Source organism: Sylvia atricapilla, chromosome W, assembly GCF_009819655.1.
Source record: "Sylvia atricapilla isolate bSylAtr1 chromosome W, bSylAtr1.pri, whole genome shotgun sequence".
In the NCBI taxonomy this organism is placed as follows: Eukaryota; Metazoa; Chordata; class Aves; order Passeriformes; family Sylviidae; genus Sylvia; species Sylvia atricapilla.
In genome coordinates, this window is record NC_089173.1 from 12,036,609 (window position 1) to 12,064,590 (window position 27,982).

General features: G+C 38.3%; 1 protein-coding gene across 6 annotated transcripts in view; it reads right to left on the reverse strand.

Moving 5' to 3' along the window:
* Positions 1-4,018: 4,018 nt before the first annotated feature.
* LOC136373453 (chromodomain-helicase-DNA-binding protein 1-like) overlaps positions 4,019-27,982 on the reverse strand; it is a 102,797-nt gene continuing 78,833 nt past the window's right edge. For 2 of the 6 annotated variants that reach the window (XM_066338345.1, XM_066338346.1), the window contains exons 23-37: positions 25,599-25,775; positions 25,236-25,393; positions 23,588-23,629; positions 22,855-22,985; positions 22,279-22,417; positions 21,437-21,587; positions 18,463-18,585; positions 17,972-18,097; positions 13,374-13,628; positions 12,820-12,960; positions 10,562-10,740; positions 7,987-8,083; positions 7,721-7,778; positions 6,552-6,756; positions 4,860-6,377 (exon numbers count right to left, since the gene is read on the reverse strand). In XM_066338345.1, the coding sequence (XP_066194442.1) occupies positions 6,014-6,377; positions 6,552-6,756; positions 7,721-7,778; positions 7,987-8,083; positions 10,562-10,740; positions 12,820-12,960; positions 13,374-13,628; positions 17,972-18,097; positions 18,463-18,585; positions 21,437-21,587; positions 22,279-22,417; positions 22,855-22,985; positions 23,588-23,629; positions 25,236-25,393; positions 25,599-25,775 (2,346 nt within the window). In that variant the 3' untranslated portion in view covers positions 4,860-6,013. Of the gene's footprint in view, positions 4,190-4,853; positions 6,378-6,551; positions 6,757-7,720; positions 7,779-7,986; positions 8,084-10,561; positions 10,741-12,819; positions 12,961-13,373; positions 13,629-17,971; positions 18,098-18,462; positions 18,586-21,436; positions 21,588-22,278; positions 22,418-22,854; positions 22,986-23,587; positions 23,630-25,235; positions 25,394-25,598; positions 25,776-27,982 lie in introns of those variants that run through there. The other 4 variants (XM_066338350.1, XM_066338347.1, XM_066338348.1 and 1 more) reach the window with 4 other exon arrangements.

Sequence of the window (27,982 nt, forward strand, 5' to 3'; positions counted from 1 at the left end):
CATTGTTCTTTCCACTACCACAGCTTCAGGGAAATCAATTAGGAATCAAGAGATATGATGATCTAATTAGAGAAGTGTGGTCAATTGATACATCCCTGGCTGGAGGGAGCACCCAAAATGGGGAAAAGATGAATGGCCACCTGAGCTAATCATACAACACTACGGACCAGCCACTTGAATTCTAATTAATTAATATCAGGTGCCAGAGAATCCATATATAATTTAAATCAGATAATTACGTTACAAGCTGTCTTTGAAATAATAACCTAGCAGACAGGTACAGCTCTTGACCTTCTTGCTGACCAATCTACTCAGATGAGGAATGCAATGTTTCAACATTGGATTCTATTAGATTATCTATTAGCAGAAGAAGGGGGAATATGTGGAAAATTAAATAACTGAAACTGCTGTTTGCAAATAGATGACAATGGAAAAGTGATAAAAAAATAACAAAGGGAATAAGAAAGTTAGCCTATGCACTGGTCCAAATGTGAAAAGGATGGGAATGGGGCACGTTTTTGTGGTTACCTGGTGGACTAAGGGTTAAATGAATGCTTTTTTCCCTCTTATGTGCTGTAGCAACTCTGATCTTTTTACCATATTTGATCTCTTGCTTAGTGCAACTTATTCAACATGTGATCAAAGGGATGCAGGTAGTAGCCAGGCCTACTAATCCATAAATGACTACAAAAAGACAGAAAATTATGTCACTGCAAATAATTGCAAACCAAAAAGAACCCAAGAACAGAAAGTTAAGTCAATGATAACTAAGGTTTGTAAAGACAATTATTGAGAAAATAAGAAGAGGAGGGATTGAAAGGAATGAGAAGGAGGTGTCTTTACAAAGAAACTGTGGCCCTGAGGGTAGGTAAGGCCAGATATGGTAGGTGAAAGAAGCAATGGGGGGAACAATAAATTCCATAGGAATTCCACTAATTGACACAGACTGTTACTCACTCAAGACTGTGCTAAATTCCTGGATTTAGAGAAAAAGAACAGAGACACAAAGAAAAACGGAAGGGGGGTATACATTAGAAGAGGTCTTAGGTATTAGGTGTTTTGGGAAGTCTGTACCTCTCAAGTACCTCAAACAATGGGGGAAGAGAGAGGGAAATGTGGCCAGGAAGTTAGGATAAAAAGGAGGCTGCATCTCCTAAATATTTGAGAGACCCCAGGGGAAATGCCCCATGGCCTCTCCCTTTATTTGAATAAAGTTACAGGACTCCTCTGTCTCCTTTTTGGACATACAGCTCTGGTGTTTGTGGATTAATTTTCCTGACAGAGAGAAAGAGAAAAAATAACAATTTTTTCCAGAACATTTTATATTTGGTACAGAACTCACTGGTCACCATGCTGCCCAGTTTAATCATGAGTCTCTGGCACCTAGGCTTGCATACTTCTCTGTATATATGATACAATTGGCTCCAGATATGGCTCTTTTTCAGACCAGGGTCCTTGCTTTTGACAGTCTATTAGATCTGTACAGTGTGTGCTTGGCACTTTTAAATCAAAATCAATATATCATATCTATAGCTTTCTTAAGCTGTGTTTTCAAACATGAAGCAAAATGTTGTACGTGAAAATTGAGAGAAGCAAAATAATTTTTCCAATGAAAGTTATTTCACTATAATTGTGAACAAACCACTCCTAAATCATTACCAAAGTATGTGAGCGATTGAACTGGACTGTTTGGCAGCTGTCAGGAGGTCCAGGAAGAAAGGTGTTTGTTTTCAGGTGTTGGAAAATGACCATTTAGGTTTTTGGCTTAATTTTGACTAATCTTTTGTTCCCAATGAAGGCTGACAAATTCTTTTAAGAGGCGATAAGAAATTACTCCTGCCTTCCTTGGCAGATACCTGTCTTTTAAACCAGGACAGTTGCCCTTCCACAAGTTATCAAAGGCTTGCAACCATGAGGCTTCTTCCCTTTGTCTGAAGAAGACCTCATCTACTATTACTTCCTTATCAGGCAGTCTGTAGCCAATACCCATCCCAATGTTACACATGTTGGTCCGTCCACTAATCCTGATCCAAAAGCTCTTATCATCTATCCCTAGTCAGAGCTCCAGGCAACCTTGTTCCTCCCTCACAACTCTCACTCCTTGCCTTTCCAGCCTGTCTTTCCTGAAGAGCTAGTATCCAGCCATTGCAGCACTACAGTCCTGTGAGCCATCCAACCATCTCTCTCTGATCTCAGTGAGATTATACACCCCCATGTGCATACAGGCCTCGAATTCTTCCTGCTTCTTTCCTGTGCTGTGTACATTAGTGTACAGACACTTAAGAGAGGCCCATCATGCTGAGTTTGCAGAAAGAGTGTGAGCTTCCCTGATCATGCTCTCCTCTAAAGATGTCCTTATTTGTCCATATATACCTAAAGTCAGCCCCCTTCTGCCCTGTTTTATTGGTGTCAAGGTGTGTTTTGCCCACATCACCCTGAGCCTTTTGCTTACCAATCCAGGCCGCCATGCCCATGCTGGAGCAGGTTTGCCAGCAGGACTTGTGACCCCATGGCAGACCCATGCTGGAGCAGTTTGTGCCTGAAGGACTGCACCTTGTGGAAGGGATCCACACTGGAGCAGTTAATGAAAGGCTGCAGCCTGTGGGAAGGACTCACATTGGAGAAGTCCATGGAGGACAGTCTCCCATGGGAGGGACCCCATGCCGGAGCAAAGGAAGCGTGTGAGGAGTCTCTCCTCTGTGGAGGAAGGAGAGGCAGAGGCAACATGTGATGAACTGACCACAATACCCATTTCCCAGCCCCTAGGGGAAGGAAGTAGAGAATCAGGAAAAATGAAGGAGTGGGGGGGAAAAGTGTTTTTAAGATTTGGTAATAAATTCAATTAATTTCCCCAAGTCAAGTCTGTTTTGCCCATAACAGTAATCAGTGAGTGATCTCTCCTTGACCTTATCTCGGCCTGTGAGCCTTTTGTTATATTTTCTCCCGTCTACTTGAGGAGGGGAGTGATAGAGTGGCTTTGGTGGGCACCTGGTATCCAGCCAAGGTTCAGTCACCACATTTGCATGCATGGAAAATGAATGATAAATGGTTGATTTGCAGAGGATATGGTGCATATATTACTAATTAGGAGAATCCCATAACAGTCAGTTTCATAAGCCATGGAGAACACCTCTGCCATCAAACTTCATTCCCCTCAGCATTCAGTTAAGTCTTAAATAGCTATAACAAAATCAAAGTTAACACAACCTAAATATCTTAATTAGCAAAGATCCTAACGAAGGACACCAACTATGTTCTGTCTAGCTATACTGATAGCGAAGTAGACTTAGTGGGACTGTTCTATTGATGTGCTAGAGTGGATCCAGGATTCCAGCTCACTACTTAAACTGGAAGAACCAGGCAGTGGAGGTGGATGCTCCAACTTCTAGATTTTCACCACTAGAAGATGCATAACACACATGCATAACCTTACTAGCCCCCACCAGCTAAACACTGCTTCAGTAATTAAGCTCAAAAGCAGAGTTCAAAACTCTCCGAATCCTAGGAAAATGACAGCTAATAAATGAAGAAGCATTATCTGAGTTTCAGCCTACATTAAATTAGCTTAAATGTACTTGGCTAAATGATATTAACTTACAATGTGCAGCAGCTGTGCCTATAGTGAGATTATAACACACAGGCAGTCTGAACCGGTTTTGGTTCAATTTTAATGCTTTCATGTAAGCCTGGTTAATTGGAAAATAAAAAGCTCAACTGTCTTGGGTAACCCAAAATGTTATTGTATTCCATATCTATCTGTGTGGTCATATGTCAAAATTGTTGCTCTTTCTTCAACACCTGGTGGCCAGAAACAGAACCATGAAGGCCTGGCAGGTGCTGGGTCCTTTTAAGGTCAGGGATGCTCAGGCAGAAGCTTTCTTGCCCTTTCGTTTTCACCATGAAAGCTGAGGCAGGTTTTTGGAGATTTTTTTCCTTCTTTTTTGCTGCCTGCAACCACTCAGGACAACCAGTCATGGTGCCATGCCAAGAAAAACAGAACAGCCCCTGGTTCATATGGTTGCCCCAGACCACCAGCAGCACCTGGTTGAATAAGGAGTATACGGAGTCCGAGTTGTCCTAGCTGGCTACCTGCTTCTTCTCCTGAGAAGGCATAGTCCCTCCATGAGTTCCAGCTGCTAATCCAGTTCCAGTCACCAGTTTTTGGCTGCCTTAGTCAACAGAGCTGCCACTGTCAGAGAGATAAGAGGGGCACTTGGCTGTTTTTTGGAGTCTAGGGTTTTTTAAAATTTTGTCCTTGTTCCCTGTTAGTTGTTGTTTGGGGGAAGAGGGAGTTTTTGCTATTGCGGAGGTTCGGTTGCTGTGCCGTTTTTCTCTATTTGTTCTCTCTCTTCACATGTGGTTGGGGAGGGTGTTGTCCACCATTTCTACCTTTAACTCTCAGACCTCAATGTTGTCTATGGAGGGCACAATCTTGTGGGAGGGGTTTTTCCACCATTTTGTTTTCTTTGTTCCTGGGGAATCCACGAGATTCAGCACCTGTGTATCTAGTGATTATTATTGTTATTTTTGCTTGTTGCTGTTTTGTTCTTTAGTCATTTTTTCACTTATATCTTCTCACATTCACCTCTCCTTATTGGTGAAAGGTGAGTGGTTAAAACTAAAAGGGGAGGTAACTCATTTTGGTGTCCACCCCTTAAATTGTCTTAAACCAAGACGTCAACACATCGCAAGATGAAGAAAAATTGGAACAGTGTATTAACTCCAACCACATGATGCCAAGGTAGACATTTATCTTCCCTAATTATGTTTTGTGTTTAGCACTTAAGAGCTGAATATTTTTATGGTTGCATGAGAACGATGTATGCTGTAGAAAAACACCAGCAGAAAACAAGAGCTCACATTTAATTTTAAATTTAATTTATCAAACAGAAGTTATCTATATACAATCAGTGTGTATTGTAATAATTCTTGTAATAGAAAGTAATTCAAATTTAAAATATTAACTGGCTGCATAGCACATTTGACATTATTGCCCATTTTAAGAGGAAAAACAATAAATTGCCAATAAATTTTGTCTGAATTGGATTCAAAAGTGTTCAGATAGTGAACACACTTTCTTTAAAACCTATAGACTGAAAAACTTTCCACACTTTTGCTGAATATTTCCCATTTCATTACAACAAATCACAATATTGTCAGTTTAGTAGAAAAACAAACCCAAAACATGTATCTGAAACATCCAATAAAAAAGGGACACTAAATGGAATTAAAAGGTTTCCATTCCCATTTTTGCATTCTGAACAGTGATTTCATAAAATTATTTTTATTAAAAAGTGTTAGTATATTGACTCTTTGTCAAGAAGGATGGAGTAGGTAGGGAAAGGAACAAGCAAAAAAAAATCACATTTAATTAATTTGCAATAATTTTCAACTATTTCTTTTATTTTGAAAAACGGCATTATTACAACTGACCACAAACAGGAGAAATCCTGGCTATTTTACAGTTATGGGTATAGAACTTAACTTAAATATTCAAGCTTGTGATGCAAAGAGGCAAGGTGATTGCAGTATACAATGTAAATAAATAGCTTTGAAAAGTGAACAAATGTCCTTAGTAAAGAACTACTAAGAAAACAAACAAAAAAAAAAACCCTCCTTTTTTGTCCTTGAAACATGATCACAGGTCTGTGTTTAAAAACTCCTTTGCAAACATAATTTCAACTGTATTCACCCTAAAACCAGTTTTATGAGATTCAGTCTGAATGGGGCAGTGTTGAGGTCCCTGTAAAAGTAAACATTTTCCATTTCTTAAAGAGGGAAAAAAAAACAAACCAAAAAACACCTGCCACAACATTTGCAGCACAGTGCAGCAGAAATTTTAAATACAAAAATATTTTTCTATTGTTGGGATAATAGACCTTGCATCCTGGAAGAGAAGTAACAACACTGCGACTAACAATATCCAGTCCATATCTTTCAAGTCACATAAGGCAATTATTGTGTTAGTTTACTGTATATGGCTAAAAAATGGTCCAGAAAATGTCAGTCTTTGTTATGTTTTCTGGCTGCTCCATGTATGTTCAGGTGTACTTTTGTGATCTGATAAGTGTTCAAATGGAGATCTGTGTCCTATAGGAGATCTTGACCCATAAGGAGACCTCTGATCTAATGGTGACCGTGGGCCACTACCAGAAGCTCTGTGGTCTATTTGCCAGTCTGAATGGTACCTATAATCTCTGGAAGATTTATGACGGATATACTCTGAAGTGGAACGGTGATCTGAATGTATCCTGTGGTCTGAATGGGAACGGTGATTTGAATGAGGCCGACTGTCTTTTAAACTTGCTTCCAGGTTTGACCTGTGATCTCTGCTCCTGTGGTCATCCAGCTTTCTACGTTTACCATCACTATAGTATCTGAAAAAATTTACTTATTACTGAACGCATAGTAAGGACTACAATTATGTCAATTCAACAGAACTGCATAAGAGAAATGTCTTTGCAATTTTGCATTATTTAGAAAAGATGCATTGGTGTTTACTACAAGCATACTGAAAAATCAGGAAAGGAATTTTTAACAGAGCAATTTACCTGCTGTCTTGTTTATAGTGATCCCAGTCTCTATGGTCTTTTCCATTGCTGAAGGCTGAATAGGACCTTTTCCTTGAGTCATTTTTATTATAAGCATCTTCCTGATGCCTGTCCTTATGATGATCATAGTACTGACACAAATGTCTATCAGAACTGTCCCTGCTACTGTCATCATGGTTTGTATTCTCCTTCAGTCTTTCAACATCTGTTTAATAAAGCAGAGGTTAGAAGGAAGCCTCATACAGTATTAATTCTTTTCTTCACCCATTCAAACAGCACTTCCGTCAGATTTAAAGCAATGTGAAAGTGGCATCTTAGTTTGACAGAAACAATATCTAAATAATTGAAAGATAAATGCAGTAATGTGAGCAAACTGAGAGACCTCAGAAGTAAATAGAGGCAAGCAAGCTAGAAATGTAGATATGTAAGACTGAGAAACTAAGTTTTTCAACCTTACAGACTCAATGGAGAAGATCAATGTGGTCTAATTGAGCAGGGAGTAGAAACCAGGTGCCTTTAGTAGAGCAATTTGAAACAGAATGGTAGGAAGTTCCTCTCCAAGGAGACAGCCCTAGTGAGAACACTAGTTTTAGAGGTACATCTTCTTAATGAAAGGTTTCTAGTGGTATTCCTAAAATACATTATACTAATTTTAAACCCATGATAAAGTACTCTAGGTTTTATATAACATGTTATAAAAGAAAGTATTACAAGAAGGCAACTGTGGGAGCATAGAAAAACAGTATTATTTTCAATAGTAAAAGACATCCCATATAACTGATTGCTAACCATGACTTCAGGGAATATCTTTATTATGATATGGTGACATTACAACTGCTACAAACAGGTATAGAGACTCCAAGAAGTTTACAAGTGTTGAGTTGGCCTCTGTCCCCTCTCAAAATTAAATATAAAAAAGTGTGGGTTTTAAAAATTAATTTACTTACTTTAAGAGAATGGCCAAATAACTTGCTACTAAAATCTCTAAGTGCCAAATTCAGTCCATGCTCAGTTGAATTTCATCAGCAAACTAGTGAAGTTATGCTAAGTCAGCCTATCCCTATGATATCCATCAGTATGGGAGTTCTAGGAGACAGTTTTAAGTTTATTTTATTTTACATACCATCACTTAAGATATCCAGCACAATAATATGGTCCAGAATTCTTACCTGGATTTCTAATTACATGTGTATTCATGTTGTTGCTAATATTCTGGTCACCGTGCTGCTAAAAGAGACAAGCACAAAAATTGTCATTGATAAATCTCAAAGTTGCATCTGAATTTTTCAGAAAATATCCTAAGAAAATAAACTAGTTTACTATGAACAGTAAAATACATTTAAAGTGTATTGAGTGAAAACAATTGATACTTTATAATCACAATTAAAAAACTTAGAATATATTTTTGTACATTTAGAGAGTCTGAAAGCATTACCTGAGATTCTTGGCGTTTTTTGATTGCATGTTTATACAGCTTGTGCAGCTTTCTGGCATCAAATTCTGTAAACTTAGAGACAAAAATCCACAAGTTTCTGAGGAAAAAGAAAGAGGTTATAATTCTTCCATATATTAGTTTTTATCGTGTCGTACAACAGAACATGGACTTAAATGAAATAATTTCAACAGTACTTCAGTAAAGTGAATTAATTGTAAAGTCTGTTACACAGAATATTACCTAGCTGCACAGCAAACCTTACTTAGCTGTGTTTCAAACTTTTCAGAAATTAATGACTTAAATAATTTGTCATTTTGTAATATTTATCACAATGACTGAAGAATGCAAAGTGCATGAAAAATAGGATTAATGGAATTTTGTTAATAGAATGATTTGGCAATTGTATAAAAATGTAGTTTTCAATTTGTTGTGCAATTTTTCTGAAAGATTATTTGAAATACATCAGAAAACTGGAGTATTTGCTACTCAGTAACGATTCTTCTGAACTTTAAATCTCTTCCAGTATAAGAAATTTTACCTACGTGCCAAATTTCCTACAGATATCAGGGACGGGATTTTCCCACAAAATTCCAAAGCCTGGTCAAAGCTTTTGAAACCAAATGAGAAATCTGAAAGAGGATGGAAGCAGCATGCCAAAATCTTTGATCCTAATCTATGCTATGAAAGAAGCAAAACAAAACAACACTTTTGGTGTCAAGAAGCCAAAACCATAAAGACAAGATTTGCTTTTATGATTGCAGACACCAGATCTAAAGTCTAGAATTCTTTTAGCAAAGTTTACAGGTGGAATGCTTAAAAGACTACAGAATATTACCGTTCTAACTAGTGTTTAGTTCAGAAACATTTCAAGTGTGTAGGCTCAAGAAGAATCTATCTACTCTTTCACTGTGATGATTTAAATATTATAGTTTTGGCCTAGAGGTTTGCAAAACTAGACAAAACCAGCAAATGGTGTGCTCAATGACATCTGTATAAGAAATATAGCATGAATATCTTTACTAAATTCTACATTTTATTAAAGATAGATAAAACATATTTTAATAAACTATGCATGGTACTGTAGCATTACTATGAATTAATATTATAGTAGTTCTACTATACTCATTCTCTATACTCATCCTTCACTGAAAGGGTAGTCAGGCATTGAAACAGGCTGTTCAGGAAAGTGGTGGAATCACCATCCCTGGAACTGTTCAAAAATCGTATGGGTGTGGCACTTGGAGACATGGTTTAGTGGTGAACATAGTGATAGTGTTGGGCTAACAGTTGGACTCAATGATCTTAGAGGTCTTTTCCAACCTTAACAATTCTATGATTCTATGATCCTACTATGAATTTCCACTTAAAGAAACATAATGTTTACCAAAGTGTCTTTAAGACACGGATACTGATTTTGTATTTCACTTCACCCCAGTATTTTAAAATAAAGCAAGTACAAACAGCAGAAATACTCTGTTAACAACATTCTGCAAGAAAATGAAACACTCGACTGAGTTTCGTATATGGAGGTGCAACCATATTTGCAACCATAAAGGATTAAAGTGTACATTATGATAAAACTAACTCTAACTGCATTAAGAACTTAACAACAAAATACAGCAAGTTTATAAACCAACATTTTTCTTATTTTTTCCAAAGTTACCACCTCATGGATGCATAGGAACACTTAAAACTCTTATTTAATTTTGAAATACATTTTTGAGTATGATAATTTTTTTATCAAGTCAGTTAATATATGATTTAATTTTAGAGTATATTTTAAAAAAGAATAAAGGATTATGCAACTCAAAATCATTCAAAGTTCAACACATACATTTATAATGGCCTGTTTTTAGCATGAATAAAAACCAAAACCACACTTCAGTGTTGAAAAAGGCAGATTCTTTAATGATAAGAACTCTCTTGTGGGGACAGTGGTCAGAACATGGATTCTTAGGCTCCAGGCAGTGCCTTGAAGCCTGTGAGAAAGCCAAGGACAAAACTCTCTCAGTCTAGACTGGGAAATCATGAGGAGGAACCCAAAACAATCCCTATAAACAATCCCTGTAGATAGCCTCCTCCTGACACCTGGTGTTTTTCCAACTTGTTTACTGCTAGAAATGTTTACAAAATGGTGGTGCCCTAAAGGACCAATCCTATTCATTGTACCGAAACATTGTATAAAAGAATCTGTTTCAATAAACTTTGCTATAAGCCTTCTGAAGAAATAGGAGTTCTACATGTCATTACATGAGCCATCCTGAATCATAAGGATACTCTTTTCCACTAAACATTAAATATACTCTAAACACAGTTATTTTCTCTTTGCGTTTGGATTTAAAAAGTAGGAGGACTCCAGCTACTGGACAAAATGCATTGCTATGCAAGTAAAAAATAGTGAAACCAATAAAAGCTGTAACGATTTATAGCCATATTTTTATAAGTCCTTATTTAATACAGCAGAAAAATAAAATAAATGGAAAATAAGAAATGAGAAATAATTAAAAACTATTCTGCTTAATATAAGCTATTATGGATTTCCCTTTTTCAAGAAAAAACATGCAGAATAACTTACTTTCTCCACTGTTTAATTTGTTCAGGATCTGTGTACTCCTTTAGACATTCAGTAATGTGGTCCCCAATTTTGATTAGGCACTGTCTAGTATGCTCCAGCTGTTCCCTTTCGGAAAGGCCTTTCTCTGGTCTATCCAATTGTTTCAATGCTGCTTTAACAGGCCTCATTCTTTCTTTGCACTGTAAAATTTTTTTAAAAGGAATACATTAATTCAAAATTGAAAAGATAAAAATTGTAAAACATGACTCACCCTTACACAGGCAAAGAGAGTACTGTTGTAAGCCAAATGAAAAAGAAGTCTTTGCTCACAGGTCTTTTAGTTTTACTATAAGATTTCATTAGGAAAAAGCAGCTGTTTAAATCCAGTTGAAAATTTACTCCTACATGAAAGCATTAAATTGTATGTAACACATATTAAAGATTTAAGAAAGCACTAAATTAATATAAAAGATTTTCTGAGGGAAGGGAATTACTAGGTTTTACAATCATGGGTTTATCTTTCAGCACAAGTATATAGGAAAAGAGTTATTTTACTTTTTAGAGCATTGAAAGCTCTACAAACTCAGTGCCAAGATCAGGTATGAGAATGTTTAATATATTTTAAGTAGATACTCTCTGCAACAATTAAACTTGGCATTCAACAGAGGATCAGCATTCCTTCTCTGAACAGCTTTTAAGCCTGAGTTCTATGCAGATACTAGGATAAAGCTAGTTTAGGTGTGCCTAAATTAGTAAAAATGATGACAACACATGTACTCATAGACATATTTCATATGCGTATGTTTGAATTTTCACACTAATTTAAACATGTTAATAGTAAATACAGATAAACCAGTTAGCATGTTTTAAATTATAGACCTTTGCTTGGAAATACCATTCAATCACAATGGCAAAGTAGATGAAATGCATATTTTTACCTGTCACAAGATGGACAAGAAGTCAAATGAGTTAGCCTCAAAACCCTACAGCAGTAATTTCCATTTGAAAAGATAAACATGCTAATTAGATTGTGTCTGATCATGGCGTAATGATAAATATACCTTTCAGAACAGAGGGCCTGGCCAGAAAAATGTTCTATATGCAAACCCAACCTATAATTTCTCCCACTAAGGAAGGAAGACAAGTCTGTATATCCAGAAGCAAAAATATGAGGGATTTTGGAGAACATCGCCATCACTGTGTCAACATCAAGGGACAACTCAAAAATCAGTGAAGCTGTTCCATTACCAGATCATGCCATTAAGTAATTAAGCAGCTACATTACCTATTGCACTAACCACAGCTTAAGCAACCTTTAAAAAGACAGTTTACAAAGTACACTGCTTAAGTTAAGTGTAGAGGTCAACAGAGGAGCACAATTGTACATGGGAATTGTGTGATTTTTAGTCACCTAGCCACTCACAAGATATCCTGGAAATGATAGATGAGTCACTTATAACATCATTTAGATAAAAAAACAAAATTCAAAACAACAATCCCCACATAGGTAAACTAGTCAGTGCCATACTGATGGGAAAACAAGATAATTTGGTTCTTACAGCCAGCACCACAGTAGACCCAGTAAACCTGTCTAGCAGTAACAGGCAACTGTTAAAAGTGGAATGATAGAACTTGTACAGCAGAAAAGTAGCTGCTCAAAGTAACTTCTTAGCATCCTTCCAAAGGCCCCAATCAACCTATAAATGTTACTTACCTCTCTTTTGTTCTTCCAATATTGTTTCTGTTGTGGTCAAAAGTAGTGATATAACTGAAATTCTTTTGGTATCAGAGATATTACTCAATCAAGATATTTCTAAGGACTTTAGGATTTGTTCCTTCCTCTGTCTAATACAGGAAGTCTGTAATACTTTGAGAGCAACTTTCTCTTGTTAGCTTACAAAGAACAAAGGGGTATTTGATAAGGCCAAGTCAGAAACCACAGCAGCTGCATTAAAATTCATTAATTTCTGTCCTTTAAGAAGCAGTATCCATAAATTATTCTTGAGGATGGATCTTCACAGTCTGTATTTTAAAACTATCCAGCACACAGACAATTAGACAAATACTCTTCGCTATAATGCATAAATGCAATAAAACAAAACTGCTGACCTGAAAACAAAACTGAATTTAGTATAGTGTCAATAAGCCTTCACTGATCTAAGATTTTACTGGCAATAGATATCTGTATTATAATACCTAATAGCAGAATCAAAACCATCAGAAATTGTGCTCATTTATAATATCAAGTGTAAACACTAAGTTATCAACAAGGGACTTACCACACCAAATGTCCTCTGATCCAGTTCTTCAGATTCTTCTGATATTGGAACTGTTTCACTAGTTGCAGTAATATGAACTGGAATATCCAATAATGAAACTTTTTTATTTTTTTCTTTATTTTCAGATTTGAGTTCATTTGCCTAAGAACAAAACATGAAAATTTATCTGATAAGCAAACCTTATTTTAGGGCTGAAATGATGCTGTAATTAGGCAATCACTGCATTCTCTTCAATAATAACAAAAAGGGAAAAAAATCTGTCATGCAGTGATAGTACCTTTTATTTTCTCTCTCTGAGGGATGGAGAAGAAGAATGGATAAGTTTCTTACACCACTTGCACTCTCAGTCCCACTAAGCTATAGATGTTTAAAAGGTAATTTCCCATTTCATTTGCCCATCCTTGTACTTACAAGTGGCAAAAATAAAACTTCACATGATGCAAAAGATTTCAATGAAACGACAATGATCCAAAATATCTTTTCAACTCAAAATCATCCACAAAAACCTAGTGGCTTTTTCTAGTGCTATATAAGAAAAAGATAAACCTAGTTACCTTTTCTTCCTTTACTTCTTTTTCTTTCTGTGTGGATTCTTTTAGTTTGTTTTCTCTCTTTTCTTTAATATTTTTTAATTCTTTCTTATCCTCTTTTTCTTTTTTTTCTCTTTTTAAATGCCTCTTATTTTCTTTTTCTCTCGTCTCTCTTTTTTCTAGAGCTTCCATGTTTATACCAATATCTGGCTCAGGATTTTCTTCATTTTCTTCTGCTTTTATTTTTTTATGTGGACATTTGACTGAAACAATCTCATCCTGAAATACACAAGCATATATGTCACATCAAATGGAGTTTCTAACTATACAAGTTTTGCAATCATCAGATTAAAATGTACTTTTTTTCTGTGCGTGATTTATTTAGATTTAGGTTTAACACCTATCAAATGGAGCTGGATGCATTTGCAAAACAAGATGACTACTTACTCATTTCCTTGATGTGACACAAAACAAGTATTGATTGGGCAGGGGTAATGGGCGTGTGTGAGAGATTAAATCCATTTAACTTTTGTATTACCAAAGGAATCTGCACCTGTAAAAAGTAGTTAAGCTGCAAAGAGCTAAAAGCAATAAGGAAGTAGACATCACAAGACTGAGCTGATTTTTTGGGGTATGGTGATGATAAAAGACTTCTGTTCTGGTTAATTTTGTTGCAGTAACTTTTGTGTGACCCCCAAATTAAACAGTCACAGTCACAGGAGAAGGGAACAGAGTTCCAACTTTTGCTTTTTCAGAGATGTTCTGAGGAATCTAGTGCTTTTCAGCTACCTTCAAAGTCACAAAATTAGGTGCAACATGGCCCCTAAACTTAATCTGTTGGGTTTTTTTTCTTCTCTAGTGATTTCTGCTGTGTGATAAATTTAAATAAATGAACCAACAAAAACAGAGTCCTAAAGGAACAAATCAGAAGCAATAAAACCCAAGATTGGGATACTCTTTGCTGTCATTTTAGTAAGCTGCGGGTCTCAAAGCGATGCTCAAAAACAGCAAACAATGGGACCTGAGCACTTTTCCCTGAGAGGCAATGTTTGGGTCTCCCTAGCTAAGAAACTAAACCAGACTAACTTTTGTGTATCTCTGGCTCAACCAGAGTCGCCCTTTCATACGTGTTTGATTGGTGTGCCTTTTAATGACACTGAGGTGGGCATTATTACTACTGAAATCAGGAGTCAGCTACAGCGCTGTGGGAGATCCAGAACTCGGAGTATGGAGAATTGCACCCTGAACTATGACTTGTGGGATGACAAGTTACCATATGGGAAGAGACCACAGACACTAGAAATACTAGGGTCATTGCATGCCCAGTCATGTCTGTATATCAATGCAACAGGCAATTGCAATGAGGGGAAGGGTGCATGGTGCAACTTGACCATGGCCACAAACATAACACCTGAGAATGAGTTCTGGCGAAATGACACGAATTGGTGTCACCACCTAGGGTGGAACATATCTCACCCTGCCCCAGGCACAACGATTGCTCGTAAATTACCACTAGGGGTATTTCTTATATGTGGGGATCGTGCCTTTACAGGGATTCCTCAAAGACCTGTCAGGGGACCATGTACCTTTGGGCGCTTGACAATAGCTCTACCCACACAGGTGGGAATGGCGACGGCCAAGCAGAATGTTACTCTTACTGTCCGGCAAAAGCAAAGTGTGATTGACAGTAACTGTAATGATGAAGTCAAGCTGTTTAATTGAGCAGAGCAAGTGGTGGCATCCCTATTTATGCCAGGCTTAGCAGCCAGCCACGCTTTGTTCAATTTAGAGAAGTTGCAATGCTGGGTAGGGAAGCAGGCTAATGCAACTTCGGAAATATTAGGTATGTTAGCCGCAGATGTAGATACTATTAGACATGCTACGCTTCAAAACAGAGCCGCTATAGATTTTCTTCTTTTAGCAAATGGCCATGGCTGTGAGGATTTTGAGGGAATGTGCTGTATGGATCTTCAGACCCAATCGGAATCCATTCACCGGAAGCTGCAGGACCTAAAACATGTGCAGCTTTTGAAACAAGATGATGGGTTTTTTGGAATAAAATTTGGTCAATGGGGAATAACCGGTTGGCTGAAGGGGATATTACAGATGGGATTGGTCATTTTACTTATAATTTGCCTTATATTGCTTGTATTGCCTTGCTTGATGTCATGCTTACAAAATATGCTTATGAAAATTGTTAAACAATCATTTAACCATGTTATGCTTGCCCAACAGAAAAAAGGGGGATATGTAGAGGAATGGTTATCTAAGAAGGGTCATATAAACACTCTGCAGCAGGATAACTTCAAGACACATAACCAACCCTTATGTTTATAGCAGCCTTATCTTTACTGCAGCCCTCTTCCTTAAGGCAGAGGCCTGGTGTCTCTGGGCTCCCAGGGAGGTAACCTCTGGCTACTGTCAAAGGTGTAGCAGAAGCCTTAGGAATGCAGAGCTGGGTGTTACTTTCTCACCCCTTCACTGACCAATGCTATGCTTGCTTTTAGTTTTATGCATGAGCTTATTAGGTATGCTATATATTCTGTAAATGCTTCTAATAAACTGAGTTTTGCCGTTAAACCATATCGGTTCGTGGCAATTCTCCTGCGACCGCGACATAACAGTTAGGTAGCCTACTAGAACAATATTTATTGTAGAATAGCCAACATCGACAAGTCCATGGGCCCTGATGGGATGCACCCATGTGTGCTGAAGGAACTAGCAAACATCACTGCTAGGCCACTCAATATCATCTTTGAAGGAGGACCCAGAGAACTACAGGCCACTCAGCTTCACCTCAGTCCTTGGAAAGGTGATGGAGCACCTCACTCTGGAGGCCATATCTATCCTCATGGATGACAAGAAGGTGATCAGGAGTAGTCAGCATGGATTCACCAAAGGGAAATCCTGCTTGCCCAACCTGACTGCCTTCTACAATGGGACAACTGGCTAGATAGATGAGAAGAGTGGATATTGCCCACCTGGACTTCAGCAAGGCTTTCAACACTCTCTCCTGTGACATCCTCATATCATAGTGGACAGTGAGGCAGATTGAGAACTGGCTGAAAGGCAGCTCAGTGTTGTGATCAGTTGCAGTCTAGTTGGAGGCCTGTCACTAGTGGTGTCCCCAAAGATTCAATGCTGGGCTCTGTACTGTTTAACTTGTTCATCAATGACTTGGAAGAAGGAATAGATGCCTCCTCAGCAAGTTCACTGATGATACAAAGCTGGGAGGAGTGGCTTATACCTCAGAGGGCTGTGCAGCCCTTCAGAAGGACCTCGACAGGTTGGAGAGATTGGCAGGGAGGAACCTTCTGAAATTCAACAAGGGCAAATGCAGGGTCCTATACCTGGGTAATAACCCCAGGCACCAGTACAAGCTGGGGGTGACCTGCTGGAAAGCAGCTCTGTGGAAAAGGACCTGGGGGACCTGATGGACAACAAGCTGTCCATGAGTCAGCAGTACCTTTGTGGCAAAGAAGGCAAATGGTATCCTGGGTTGCATTAGGAAGAGCATTGCCAGCAGGTCAATGGAGGTGATCCTGCCCCTCTATTCAGCCCTAGTGAGGCGCATCTGGAGCACTGTGTCCAGTTCTGGGCTCCTCAGTATGAGAGAAACATGGAACTCCTGAAGCAAATCCAGCAGAAGGCTACAAAGTTTATTAGGGGACTGGAACATCTCACTTGGGAAAAAAAGTTGAGGGAGCTGGGTCTCTTCAGCCTGGAGGGGAGAGATCTGAGAGGAGACCTTATCGGTATCCCCTTATCTGAAGGGAGGATGTCAGAGGATGGAGCCAGGCTCTTCTTGGTGGTGCCAAGCAATAGGATGTTGCCTCAAGTTTGCCTGCTTTTCACTGTTTGCATTTTGTTCTCACGCAGCTTCAAGTAAACTATGTATATTATTAGAATTGTTTACATTCTTCCTCTCTAAGAGGAGAATGATGATTGATGGTGATGGTCACCAACGAGGTCGAAGTGGCTACCTGTGTAGCCAATCTTGGCCTGTCTGTAAATTTGTATATATATGGCGTCAGAAAAATAAAGTAAAAGCTTTCCTGCTTGACCTCCTGCTGGCCTGCGTCGTCCTGTCGTGCTCCTAACAGCAGCTGCACGTGTGACCCTCCGTCACAATAGGACAAGAGGCAATGGGCAGAAACTGGAACACAGGAAGTTCCACCTGAACATGAGGAAGAACTTTACTGTGAGGGTGACTGAGCAGTGGAACAGATTATCCAGAGAAGGTGTGTAGTCTCCTTCTCTAGAGATATTCAAGAATTATCTGGACACAATCCTGAGTAACATACTCTAGGGGACCTGGCTTGAGCAGGGAGGTTGGACTAGATGACCTCCAGTGGTCCCTTCCAATCTGACCCATTCTGTGATAATGAAAGCCCTGGCATACACAGAAGCAATCACTTGCATGTCTCAAAACACTGTTTATTTATGCTGTACTTTCTAAACAATCTTGATCTTTTTTCCTGAGCCTGAACAAAAGTTGCTACCTGAAGAATCATAATCAGTAGTAAAAATGGATTAGTCAAAAATATTAGTTTTATATTTAGATTTTATAATTGCATTTTGAGAAGATAAAATGATCAAGTCTTTATATGAATTATGTTTACCTCATTATACTCATCATCAGATTTTTCTGAGGGTGGTGATGAGTCACTTTTAATTTCTTCTTTAATTTTTGCAGCCTTCGTTGCTCTATTCTTCTTAATTCTTGCTTTCTTCCTCTTTGAATTGCCCTGAATGCAAATTAGCACCTTTATTATGTCAACTGATAAGTGTCTGCATCACAGATGCAGAAAAAGATTTTGGTTTTTATGTTAAAGAAAGCATTCAATTTATTTATTGCCACTAATGACCACCACTTTTCTCAGGACTGGAGACAGAGCCTAATGCAATAGTAGAGAATATTTACAAATAAGGGAGAAAAAAACCCAAAATTAAACTTGCAATACATTCCTTGAGTTAGTCTCATATAATGCAATTACCAATACAGAGAAAAATGACACAAAGAAGAGTGGAATTAAGAATAAAACAAGTATCTGCTGACATTCCCATTAGGTATATTATGTTATCTCGCTACTGAATATTAAGCTTAACTTACTGCACCAGTAAGTCTTTGCACTTCTTTTCTTGCAAGGTCTTTATTCAGTAATTTAATGAGGTAATCTGCACGGGTCTGCAACTGCTTTGCCTGCGGTTTCTTATCTGGGTCATCAGGTAAAATCTGAGGAGAGCAATGGTAGCATCAACTACAAGTGCACATTATCAAATTAGGAAGCTGCTAGTGTGGAGCACTGGGAACAGAAAAAGCTGAATTAAAAAAATAGGTTAAAAACCAATCCACTCCAACTATACCTGACCAATATGCAGGCAGCTTCAAGGAATGGACAACTTAAACATTTTTCCTCAAACACACAACTAATGTAGTCTTGAAAATATTCTCACAAAATTTACAGTCAACTCAAGAAACCAGTCTCAGATTTCTGTTTCCACTCTCATAGTTTATCTAAAAAATTCAGAGCTCCTGTACTACTGTCATCCACAGATCTCATAGTTCTGCTGTGTGCTTCTAAATGCATTAACTCATTACCACAGGATATGTAGAAGAAAAAAAAAAAAAAAGAGTGGTTTCATAAAACAAAAAATTAATGGAAGGCAGGGGCAGGATATCATTAAACAGATTTATATACAACCCTGGCTCCTCAAATCCCAAAGCTACAGGTTGGCAGTACCATTGTGTTTGCTTCTCTCTAGTATTTTCCTAAATGTTTCTCACTACTTCTAAGCAGCCAGTGCACTACTAATCTGACAAACACAGCAATTCTCATGTTGCAAATGAAAGTCAGCTTCAAGCAAAGAAAACAGTGATAGGGAAACCAAACCAAAATTCCCAAACCAACTTCCCTACAAAAGATCAAGAATAAAATTACAGAATTCATAGAATTATTTAGGTTGGAAAAGCCCTCTGAGATCATGGAGTCCAACCTTTGACCAATCATCACCTTGTCAACTAGACCATGGCACTAAGTGCCACATCCAGTCATTTCTTGCACACCTCCAGGTATGGTGACTTCAACACTTCTCTGGGCAGTCCATTTCAACGTTTAACCACCCTTTCCATGAAGAAATTTTTCCTGATGTCCAACTATAATCTCCCCTGACACAGCTTGAGGCCATGTCCTCCTGTCCTGTTATAAGTTGCCTGGGAAAAGAGGCTGACCCTCACCATGCTACAACCTCCTTTCAGATAGTTGTAGAGAGTAATAAGGTCTGTCCTGAGCTTCTTTTTCTCCAGGTTAAACAACCCCAGCTCCCTCAGCTGCTCCTCATATGACTTACTTTCTAGACCCTTCAGCAGCTCCATTGCCCTTCTCTGTACTCGCTCCAGCACTTCAATGTCTGTCTTGAAGTGAGAGACCCAAAACTGAACACAGGATTCCAGGTGTGGCCTCACCAGTGCCGAGTATAGGGGGGCAATCACTGCCCTGGTTCTGCTTCCTACACTATTTCTGACACAAGCCAGGATGCCATTGGCCTTCTTGGCCACCTGGGCACATGCTGGCTGACTTCAGCTGGCCGCCAACCAGCAGTCCCAGGGTCTTTTCTGCCAAACAACTTTCCAGCCACTCTTCCCCAAGCCTGTAGCACTGCAGGGGGTTGTTGTGATCAAAGTGCAGGACCCAGCACTTGGCCTTGTTGAACTGAATACCATTGGTCTTGGCCCATCAATCCAGCCTGTTCAAATCCCTCTGCAGAAACTTCCTACCCTCCAGCCGATCAACATTTCTACCCAACTTAGTGTCATCTGCAAACTTACTGAGGGTGCCCTCAATCCCCTCATCCAGATCATCAATAAAGATATTAAACAGGACTGGGCCCAATACTGATCCCTGGGCATGGCCATCCAGCCAGTTCTTAACCCATCAAAGAGTGCACCTATCCAAGCTGTGGGAGACAGTATCAAAGGCTTTGCTTAAGTCCAAGCAGAAACATCCATAGCATTTTCTCCATCTACTAGATGGGTTGCCTTGTCATAAAAGGCCATCAGGCAGGTTAGGCAGGACCTACATTTCCTAAACCCATGGTGGCTAGGCCTGATTCCTTGGTTGTCCAGTATGTGCCATGTGATCACACTCAGGATGATCTGCTGCATAAGCTTGCTGGATACTGAGGTCAGGCAGACAGGCCTGTACTTCCCCAGATGCTCCTTCCAGACTTTCCTCTAGATGGGCATCACATTGGTCAACCTCCAGTCATCTGGGACCTCCCCAGTTAGCCAGAACTGGTGACAAATGATGAAGAGCATCTTAGTGAGCTCTTCTGCCAGCTCCTTCAGTACCCTTGGATGAATCCCATCTGGCCCCATAGACTTGTGAGTGTCTAAGTGGCAGAGCAGCTCACTACCTAATTCCTCCTGGATTACAGGGGCGCTATTCTGCTCCTCATCCTTGTCTATCAGCTCAGGGGGTCAGTTGTTCTGAGGATAGATAACTGGTCTTACTGTAAGACTGAGGCAAAGAAGACATTAACTACCTCTGCCTTTTCCTCATCCTTGGTGACAATGTTCCCCCCTGCATCCAGTAAGAAATGGAGATTCTTCCTGGCCCTTCTTTTGTTGTTAATGTATTTGTAAAAACATTTTTTATTATCTTTCACAGCAGTGGCCAGGTAGAATTCTAGCTGAGCTTTCGCCTTTCTAATTTTCTCTCTAAATGGCCTAACAACATCCTTGTACTCTTCCTGATTTGCCTGCCCCTTCTTCCAAAAATCTGGAATTAATTAAAATTAACACAGCTAGAGCATTTAAACTAGGGAAGCAAAAGATGGAAGAAAGAATTCAAGTGACACAAATACATAGAAATACAGAAACATAGCAGACTCTAAGAAGGTATACTTCAACTGAATACACAAAATCTTAAAATCTAATAATTTACCAAAAGGATACAAAGGAGTACAATTGACCTAACTTCTGGGCAATTTCAGTTATCATAAAATAAACACTTTCAGTAACTGTTCTTATTAACATTATTACCTAAACAAAAAAACTCCTTCATGAAATTTTGCAGATGACATACCTTCTGTGTCAAACTGAGATCAGGATCCATTTTTATCATTTCCCAGCTGCCATAGCCATATTCGTAGATACCTATTAACAGATTGGAATCATCTTCCTTACCCCAATCTATATCAAAATGAGCTGCCTTGGTGTGGCATGGGATGACATATCTAGTAGAAATAAATTAGAAATATAAACAAACAAACTTCTCAAACTTAGTAAGGGATATCACTGAGATCCTGGTATATTTAGTAAGTAATCCGCATAACTATCAGGCTTTCTTACAATTTCTGTAAAATATTTATTCAAATCAGTACCAAAACATGTTTTAAAGGTGATCAAGATTAAGATATAAAAAACCAGTCATCTGTCTGTGGCCATGGACTGAGTCAGAAATGGCTAACCATGAAGATAAGCCTAAAATATTACTCAGGTGTAACTGCTAACTGAATAAGCAGATAGTCTAGGGACTATGATACACAAGGTAGTACACTAAAAAGTTCATAGGTCTAAACAACTACCAACAATTATCATCTGCATCATTTTGACAAATATTGCATTCTCTCAGGCAGAGGTGGCACAAAGCAGTTCCTCAACAAGTCTTATTTCTAGCCTGGAATAATTAAGAGTAACCGAACCCAGTCCCCAATAAATACAGTTCAGAAGCCAAAGCAAATACTGGCTTCTAAGGAGAGGGAAGAAAGAATAAAGAAAGGATGTGGAGCAGATTTCTGCTGCCAGTTCTTAGAGGTAAGAAGTGGCATGGGTGTCCCAGTATACTCAGTCTGGATTGCTTAAATATATTCATAAAAGTCTTGAATAACTTTCTACATTGAGTTCCTTCAGGAAGAAAAAAAATACCTTTTCCTTTCTTCTGGATCTGCAGGAATGGATTTGTGCAACGGTGCCAACTCTTCTTCATGAGAAATAACTAGCTTTGCATTCACCTGCACTCCTGATATTCGGAATGTTGGGCCTTTAACTTTCCCAAATCTACCTCCTTAAAATAAAGGAACAAATTATTAAAATATTTTGCTTTTATGTGTATATTATAGACAAACATAGAGAAAAAAGAAAGCTTGATGCTATAGCAGCAGACATTCAATTATAGGAAAATAATTTTTCTTAACCAAATACTTTAATTAAACTCCAGAACCTCAAGGTCTTCCAGTTAATAGTAGTAGATTAATTTTAAATTTCATGGTAAAGCAAAAACATATTGCATTCTGCTATGACAACTCACTCAGGGAAAGGGGGAAGAAAAACAAAACTAAAAAGTCTTCTTACTAAAATCCTTTTTTCTAAATCACCTAGCATGCTAACATTTTGTTAATGCTTTCCCCTAACACAATTGTTTTGTTGTAATCAGAGTGCAAGAATCATTAATATCTCTTTGACACTTTTTATTCCTCTCCCCCACCCCCAAACACACTTTACCTGCTCTTTCTTGGCCAAAGGAATTGTCCTTTAAAGCCTTAATGCATCCATTATGTACAAGTTCTCCCAGACGTCTAAGGTCTATCTCAGATTTATCAACTAGCTCAGCATCTCTAGCTATAGCATCTAACCTGGAAGAAAACAAATATGTTTTTACAGCTCTAAAACTTTAGTATTATGAATGACTCCTTCAGATTTTAAAACTAGATATGTGATCCTGTAAGTTATCATTCATCCACACTTGTTATACTGCATAAAAATTTAATCCATGCAGTTAAAAGCAGCTGAAGAAAAAAATACAGAAACTATAAAAAAGGGTATTTTACATAAAGGACTATACAACGGGAAATATAAAGGATCCTATCTATGCAGTTTTGAGTTACATTCCAACACATTCTTTTAAATAGAAAAGGAACTATTATAAGCATATGTTTTTATTCACTTATCAATCAAAATAATTGAACAACTGTCACTAATGCAGAATTAACAGAATAGTAGGTTAAGTATAAAGAAAAGCAAGCAGTCTTGCAAAATGCAAAGATTTGTCAAACTGGCTGTCTACATACATACCATATATGATGAAAGGAAAAAAATAATTTAAATTCATGTCATAGTACAGGCAAAAGATTAGGCACACTATTTCCTTTTCAACCTAAGGTATCTTGGTGTACTGTTTAATTTTAATGGAAACAAGGTACCAAATTGCTATACAAATATAAGCAAATTAGTTTACCTTTCAAGTGGGCCACCAAATTTCTTGTAACTCTTTATAAACCTAATAACAGAAAATAATTTTGCAGTTAAAAAAATGTATGCTTAACTACACTGGTTTTAAAAATGTTTATGTAGTCTTAGTACAAGGCTATGTGGACAAGGCAAAGAAAATGAGAACTGGAGAGACTAGGATGGCTTTCTATATGAAGACAACCCACATTTAAAACCAGAGTTCTATTTGTTTTAATGATATAAATAAAACAACAGAAGATACAATTTATTTCAAAAGTTACTTTACTATTTAGTTTCACAAGACAAAGAATTCAGCAATGTGATGTGTCTAATCATAAAAATCAAATGTGGATTTATAGTAAATTGAGAATTCAGATATGTTAGATCTCATAATAAAGAGAAGCTAGCTGCAATTTTAAGGCGATTTTAAGACTTAGGAAAACATAACATGAAAGATAAAGAAATGCAAGCACAAGAACACCCTTGATGAAAGCGGCAAACCATTATATATTAGATAAAATGAAAAGGAAACATGGCTAATAAAGGTTATTTATATAATCAAAAATATTTTATAAGCTGTACAGTATTTTAGAGAAAAATGAATAATTAAATTACAGAGGCAAAGTAGCATTTCACAAACCAAAGTAAAGCAAAACAATTTTTACTACGTCTCCCAAAGAAGTATTTTTTGCATCAAATATTGTGGGACCAGCTGTACAGATTCAACTTATGTACTGGGTATTGCTGAGATAAAGTTCATTTTCTTCAGAGCACCATATCTGCTAGTATGTTTTGGATTTGTGACCAAAGCAGTGTTGATAACATGCTAATGTTTCAGCTCTTGCTTAACAGTGTTTTCACATCATCAAGGCCTTTGCTGCTTCTCACACCACCCCACCAGTGAGTAGACTGGGAGTGCACAAGAAGTTGAGAGGGGACACAGCTGGGACAGCTGATCCCAACTAACCAAAGGGTTATTCCAGACCATATGATATCATGCTTGGCAATAAAAACTGTGTAGGAGGGAGAAGAGATGTTTGGTGTTATGGTATCTGTCTTCCCAAGTAACTGTTACACATGGTAAAGCCCCGCTTTCCAGGAAACGGATAAATGCTTGCTAGTGGGAAGTGGTGAATGAATTTCTTGTTTTGCTTTTCTTGTGCATTTGGCTTTTGCTTTCCCCATTAAACTGTCTTTATCTCAACCTATAAGTTTTCTAATTTTTACTCTTCTGATTCTCTCCCCAATCCCTCTGGAGGAGACTGAGCAAGCAGCTGCGTGGTGCTTAGCTGCCTACTGACGTTAAACCACAAAAACTTATCAAATTTTTATTTTTTTTTTTAGTTTTAAAATGCATCATATAGCATTAACACAATTACAATGGCAAGAAATTAAAAAAAAAAACAAAACTCACTGAACCTTTTTGTAGAACATTTTTTGAACTCAAATTATTCCTCACCAAAATAGGTTCAAATTCTGCACATAACAGTTCCTTATGTCAGCACCCCAAACTACTCAAGAGTAAAGCCTTAAATGCCTAGAATAAAAAATTTTACCTAAATAAATGCAAAATAGACTAGTTTCCATATTTTCAAACTCTAAAATGAAAAAAAGAAGTTTTGTCCCTTTAAACATGCATGTCCCCCCCATCTTACCGCCTAATCTCTGCATCACTAAATCCTTTAATATTTTCTCGAGGAATAGTTCGCGGTCTTCCACGTTTTTTTGGTCGTTTTCTTTCTGAGACTGAGTCACTATCAGATCCAGAATATCTTTTCCTACTGCGTTTCCCTTCGCTCCCATTAAAGCTGATCTGGAATTTCAGATTAAGTAGTTCAAAGCTCATGACTAAACATTTTATTAATATGTTATCTAGCCTGTCAAAAATGAGGGGGAGGGTGTGTGGGTGCCACACATGAAAACCACCCAACCCAAAAGTACAAGCCAAAAGAACCGCAGTAAAAAACCCAAATAATAACAACAACAAAATCAGTTAGTCAGTCAAAACCCAGAGATACCTGTTTTGCACAGTTTCTCATCCTTGGCAGCATATATATTTCTTCAAGCTCTTTTTGTCTTTCTTCCTCTTCTATTCGTCGCCGCTGGACTTCTGGAATGATTTCTTCCCAGTTTCTTAAATTTTGTTCTGGTTCCAACTCAATGTCATCTTCATCCATATTTGAAAAGTTAGCCACCTTAGATATTGGAAGATAAGTATTTTCACCAAATCAATACATGCTTTTACTTATTCTAAGAGCCAGTTATTAATATATTAAGAAAACTTAGTTCAGAATGACACATTTTATTTATTTGGATATACACAAAATGTACACATATAAAATGCTTCATGAAGGACTGTCTCTAATGAAAATATTTTCAAAAATGAAACACACTGCATACAACATGGCTGAATATAAAGATAAGAATATTTTTCTTCTTTTACAAGTTGAGTACTAAAAAACCACTATGAAATGCATACTGGATATCTGTGATTGTTGTTTAAATTCCTTCAAAACAGAGAAAACAGAGAGCAAGTCTAACTAAATGTCAGAGTTAATATGGAAGTATAATAATGTAGAACTAACTAAACATTAATAAACTGTAGAAATCACAGTATATTTCAAATTAATGATTAGCATAAAAATTTTTTACTACTCTACTGATCTAAAGAAGTCCTGCCCTGACTTAAACAAAACCAAACAAAACCACACCAAACTTAAACAACAAAAAGATCCAAAAAACCAAAGAAAAAACGCCACAACCAACAAAAATACCTCACCATTCACAATTGGATTCACTCAATATTTCAAGTATTACCCAGTTAAGTGTATCTGGCATTCATGTTTACATGGGTGTTGGAACCCTGGAGGCTGAAAATTTCAGGCTTTCTGTGCTAAATGTGCTGACCCTCAAGCAAGCAACACATTTGACTTGAGGCCTTGGAACAGGGTTCTGAGATGGAGTGACAGCACTGAGGTTGTGGGTGTGTAGTTTGAATAGTATTGTGTGATCTCACAGGGTGAAAAACTTAGATCTAAGATTTTAGTATATAGCAACACATGTGAGTTAAGATGGAGGACCTTTGGGCATTGTCTGAGTCCTTCACCTTCTTCTTCCTTCTTCCTGGGTTTGGGTGGTTTTCTGTAATTGGTTGATGGAGTCCACATTGCAGACTTTAAGTAGTTAATTATTGGGCCTAAAGTAAAAATAATTTAGGTGGTATTTCATAATTGGACGGATTGCCCTTGAAAAGACCTGGTAGAGTTAGAGAAGTACTCCATTTTACCCATGGGGGCTGAAAACATTTTCTACAAGTCATCAATTAAGAAATCCAAATTTCAATCTTTGTTTTAAGAAGTACTACAGGTGCTTAACAGCATAAAGCATTAAATTAAAAACAGCTCTCCCCAGTGTGCTAACAATTAAATCAAGGACTAATGTATTTGCAAATATCTTTCTTATTTTGTTAGCAAAATATATTATGTATTTTACATGCTTGCACTGGCAGTAATTGCCCTGTTGTATTGTTTTTGTGTGGCCTGTTTTTTTTTTTGGAGGGGGGGGGGCACAGAGGTGGCTTCTGTGAGAAGCTGCTGCTGGAAGCTTCCACCATGCCCAGCAGAGCCAATCCCTGATGGCTCTGAAGATGGACATGCTGCTGGCCAAAGCTGGGCCAATTAGAGAGGTTGGTAATGCCTCTGTGATAACATATTTAAGAAGAAAATCAAAACAAAGGGCACACAGTTTTTCTGCCTTGTCAGAGAAGAGCAGGAGGTGAGAACATGTGAGGGAAAACAACATGGCAACACCAAAGTCAGTAGAGAAGGAGGGGGAGGAGGTACTCCAGGCACTGAAGCTGAGATCCCTCTGTAGGCTGTGGTGAAGACCATGGTGAAGCAGGCTGTCCCCCTGCAGCGCATGGGGATCCATGGGGGGATGCAGAGATCCTCCCACAGCCTGTGGGGATGGTGCCCATACCAGAGCAGGTAGATGCCTGGAGGAAGCTGTGATCCAGTGGAAGACCCAGTGGAGAGAGAGGGCCCTTGCTTCCAGGCTGGAGCATCCTGTCCTTGGAGGACTGCACCCCGTGGAAAGAGAGACCCATGTCACAGCAGTTTTGGGAGGACTGTTTGCCCGTGGGGGGAATTCATGTTGCAGCAGGTGTGGTAGGACTGCTGCTCATCAAAGTGGACCCATGCTGGAGAAGTTCATGGAGAACTGTCTCCCATGAGAGGGACCCCATGGTCTCACAGGGGAAGGACTCCTCTCCCAGAGTAGCGGAAGAAAATTTCAGGTGACGAACTGACCAAAAGCCCCATGCCCTGTCTCCCTGTGCTGTTGGTGGGAAGGAGTGAGGAGCTGGGGGGAAAAAAGGTGTTTTAAAGACTTATTTTACTTCTCA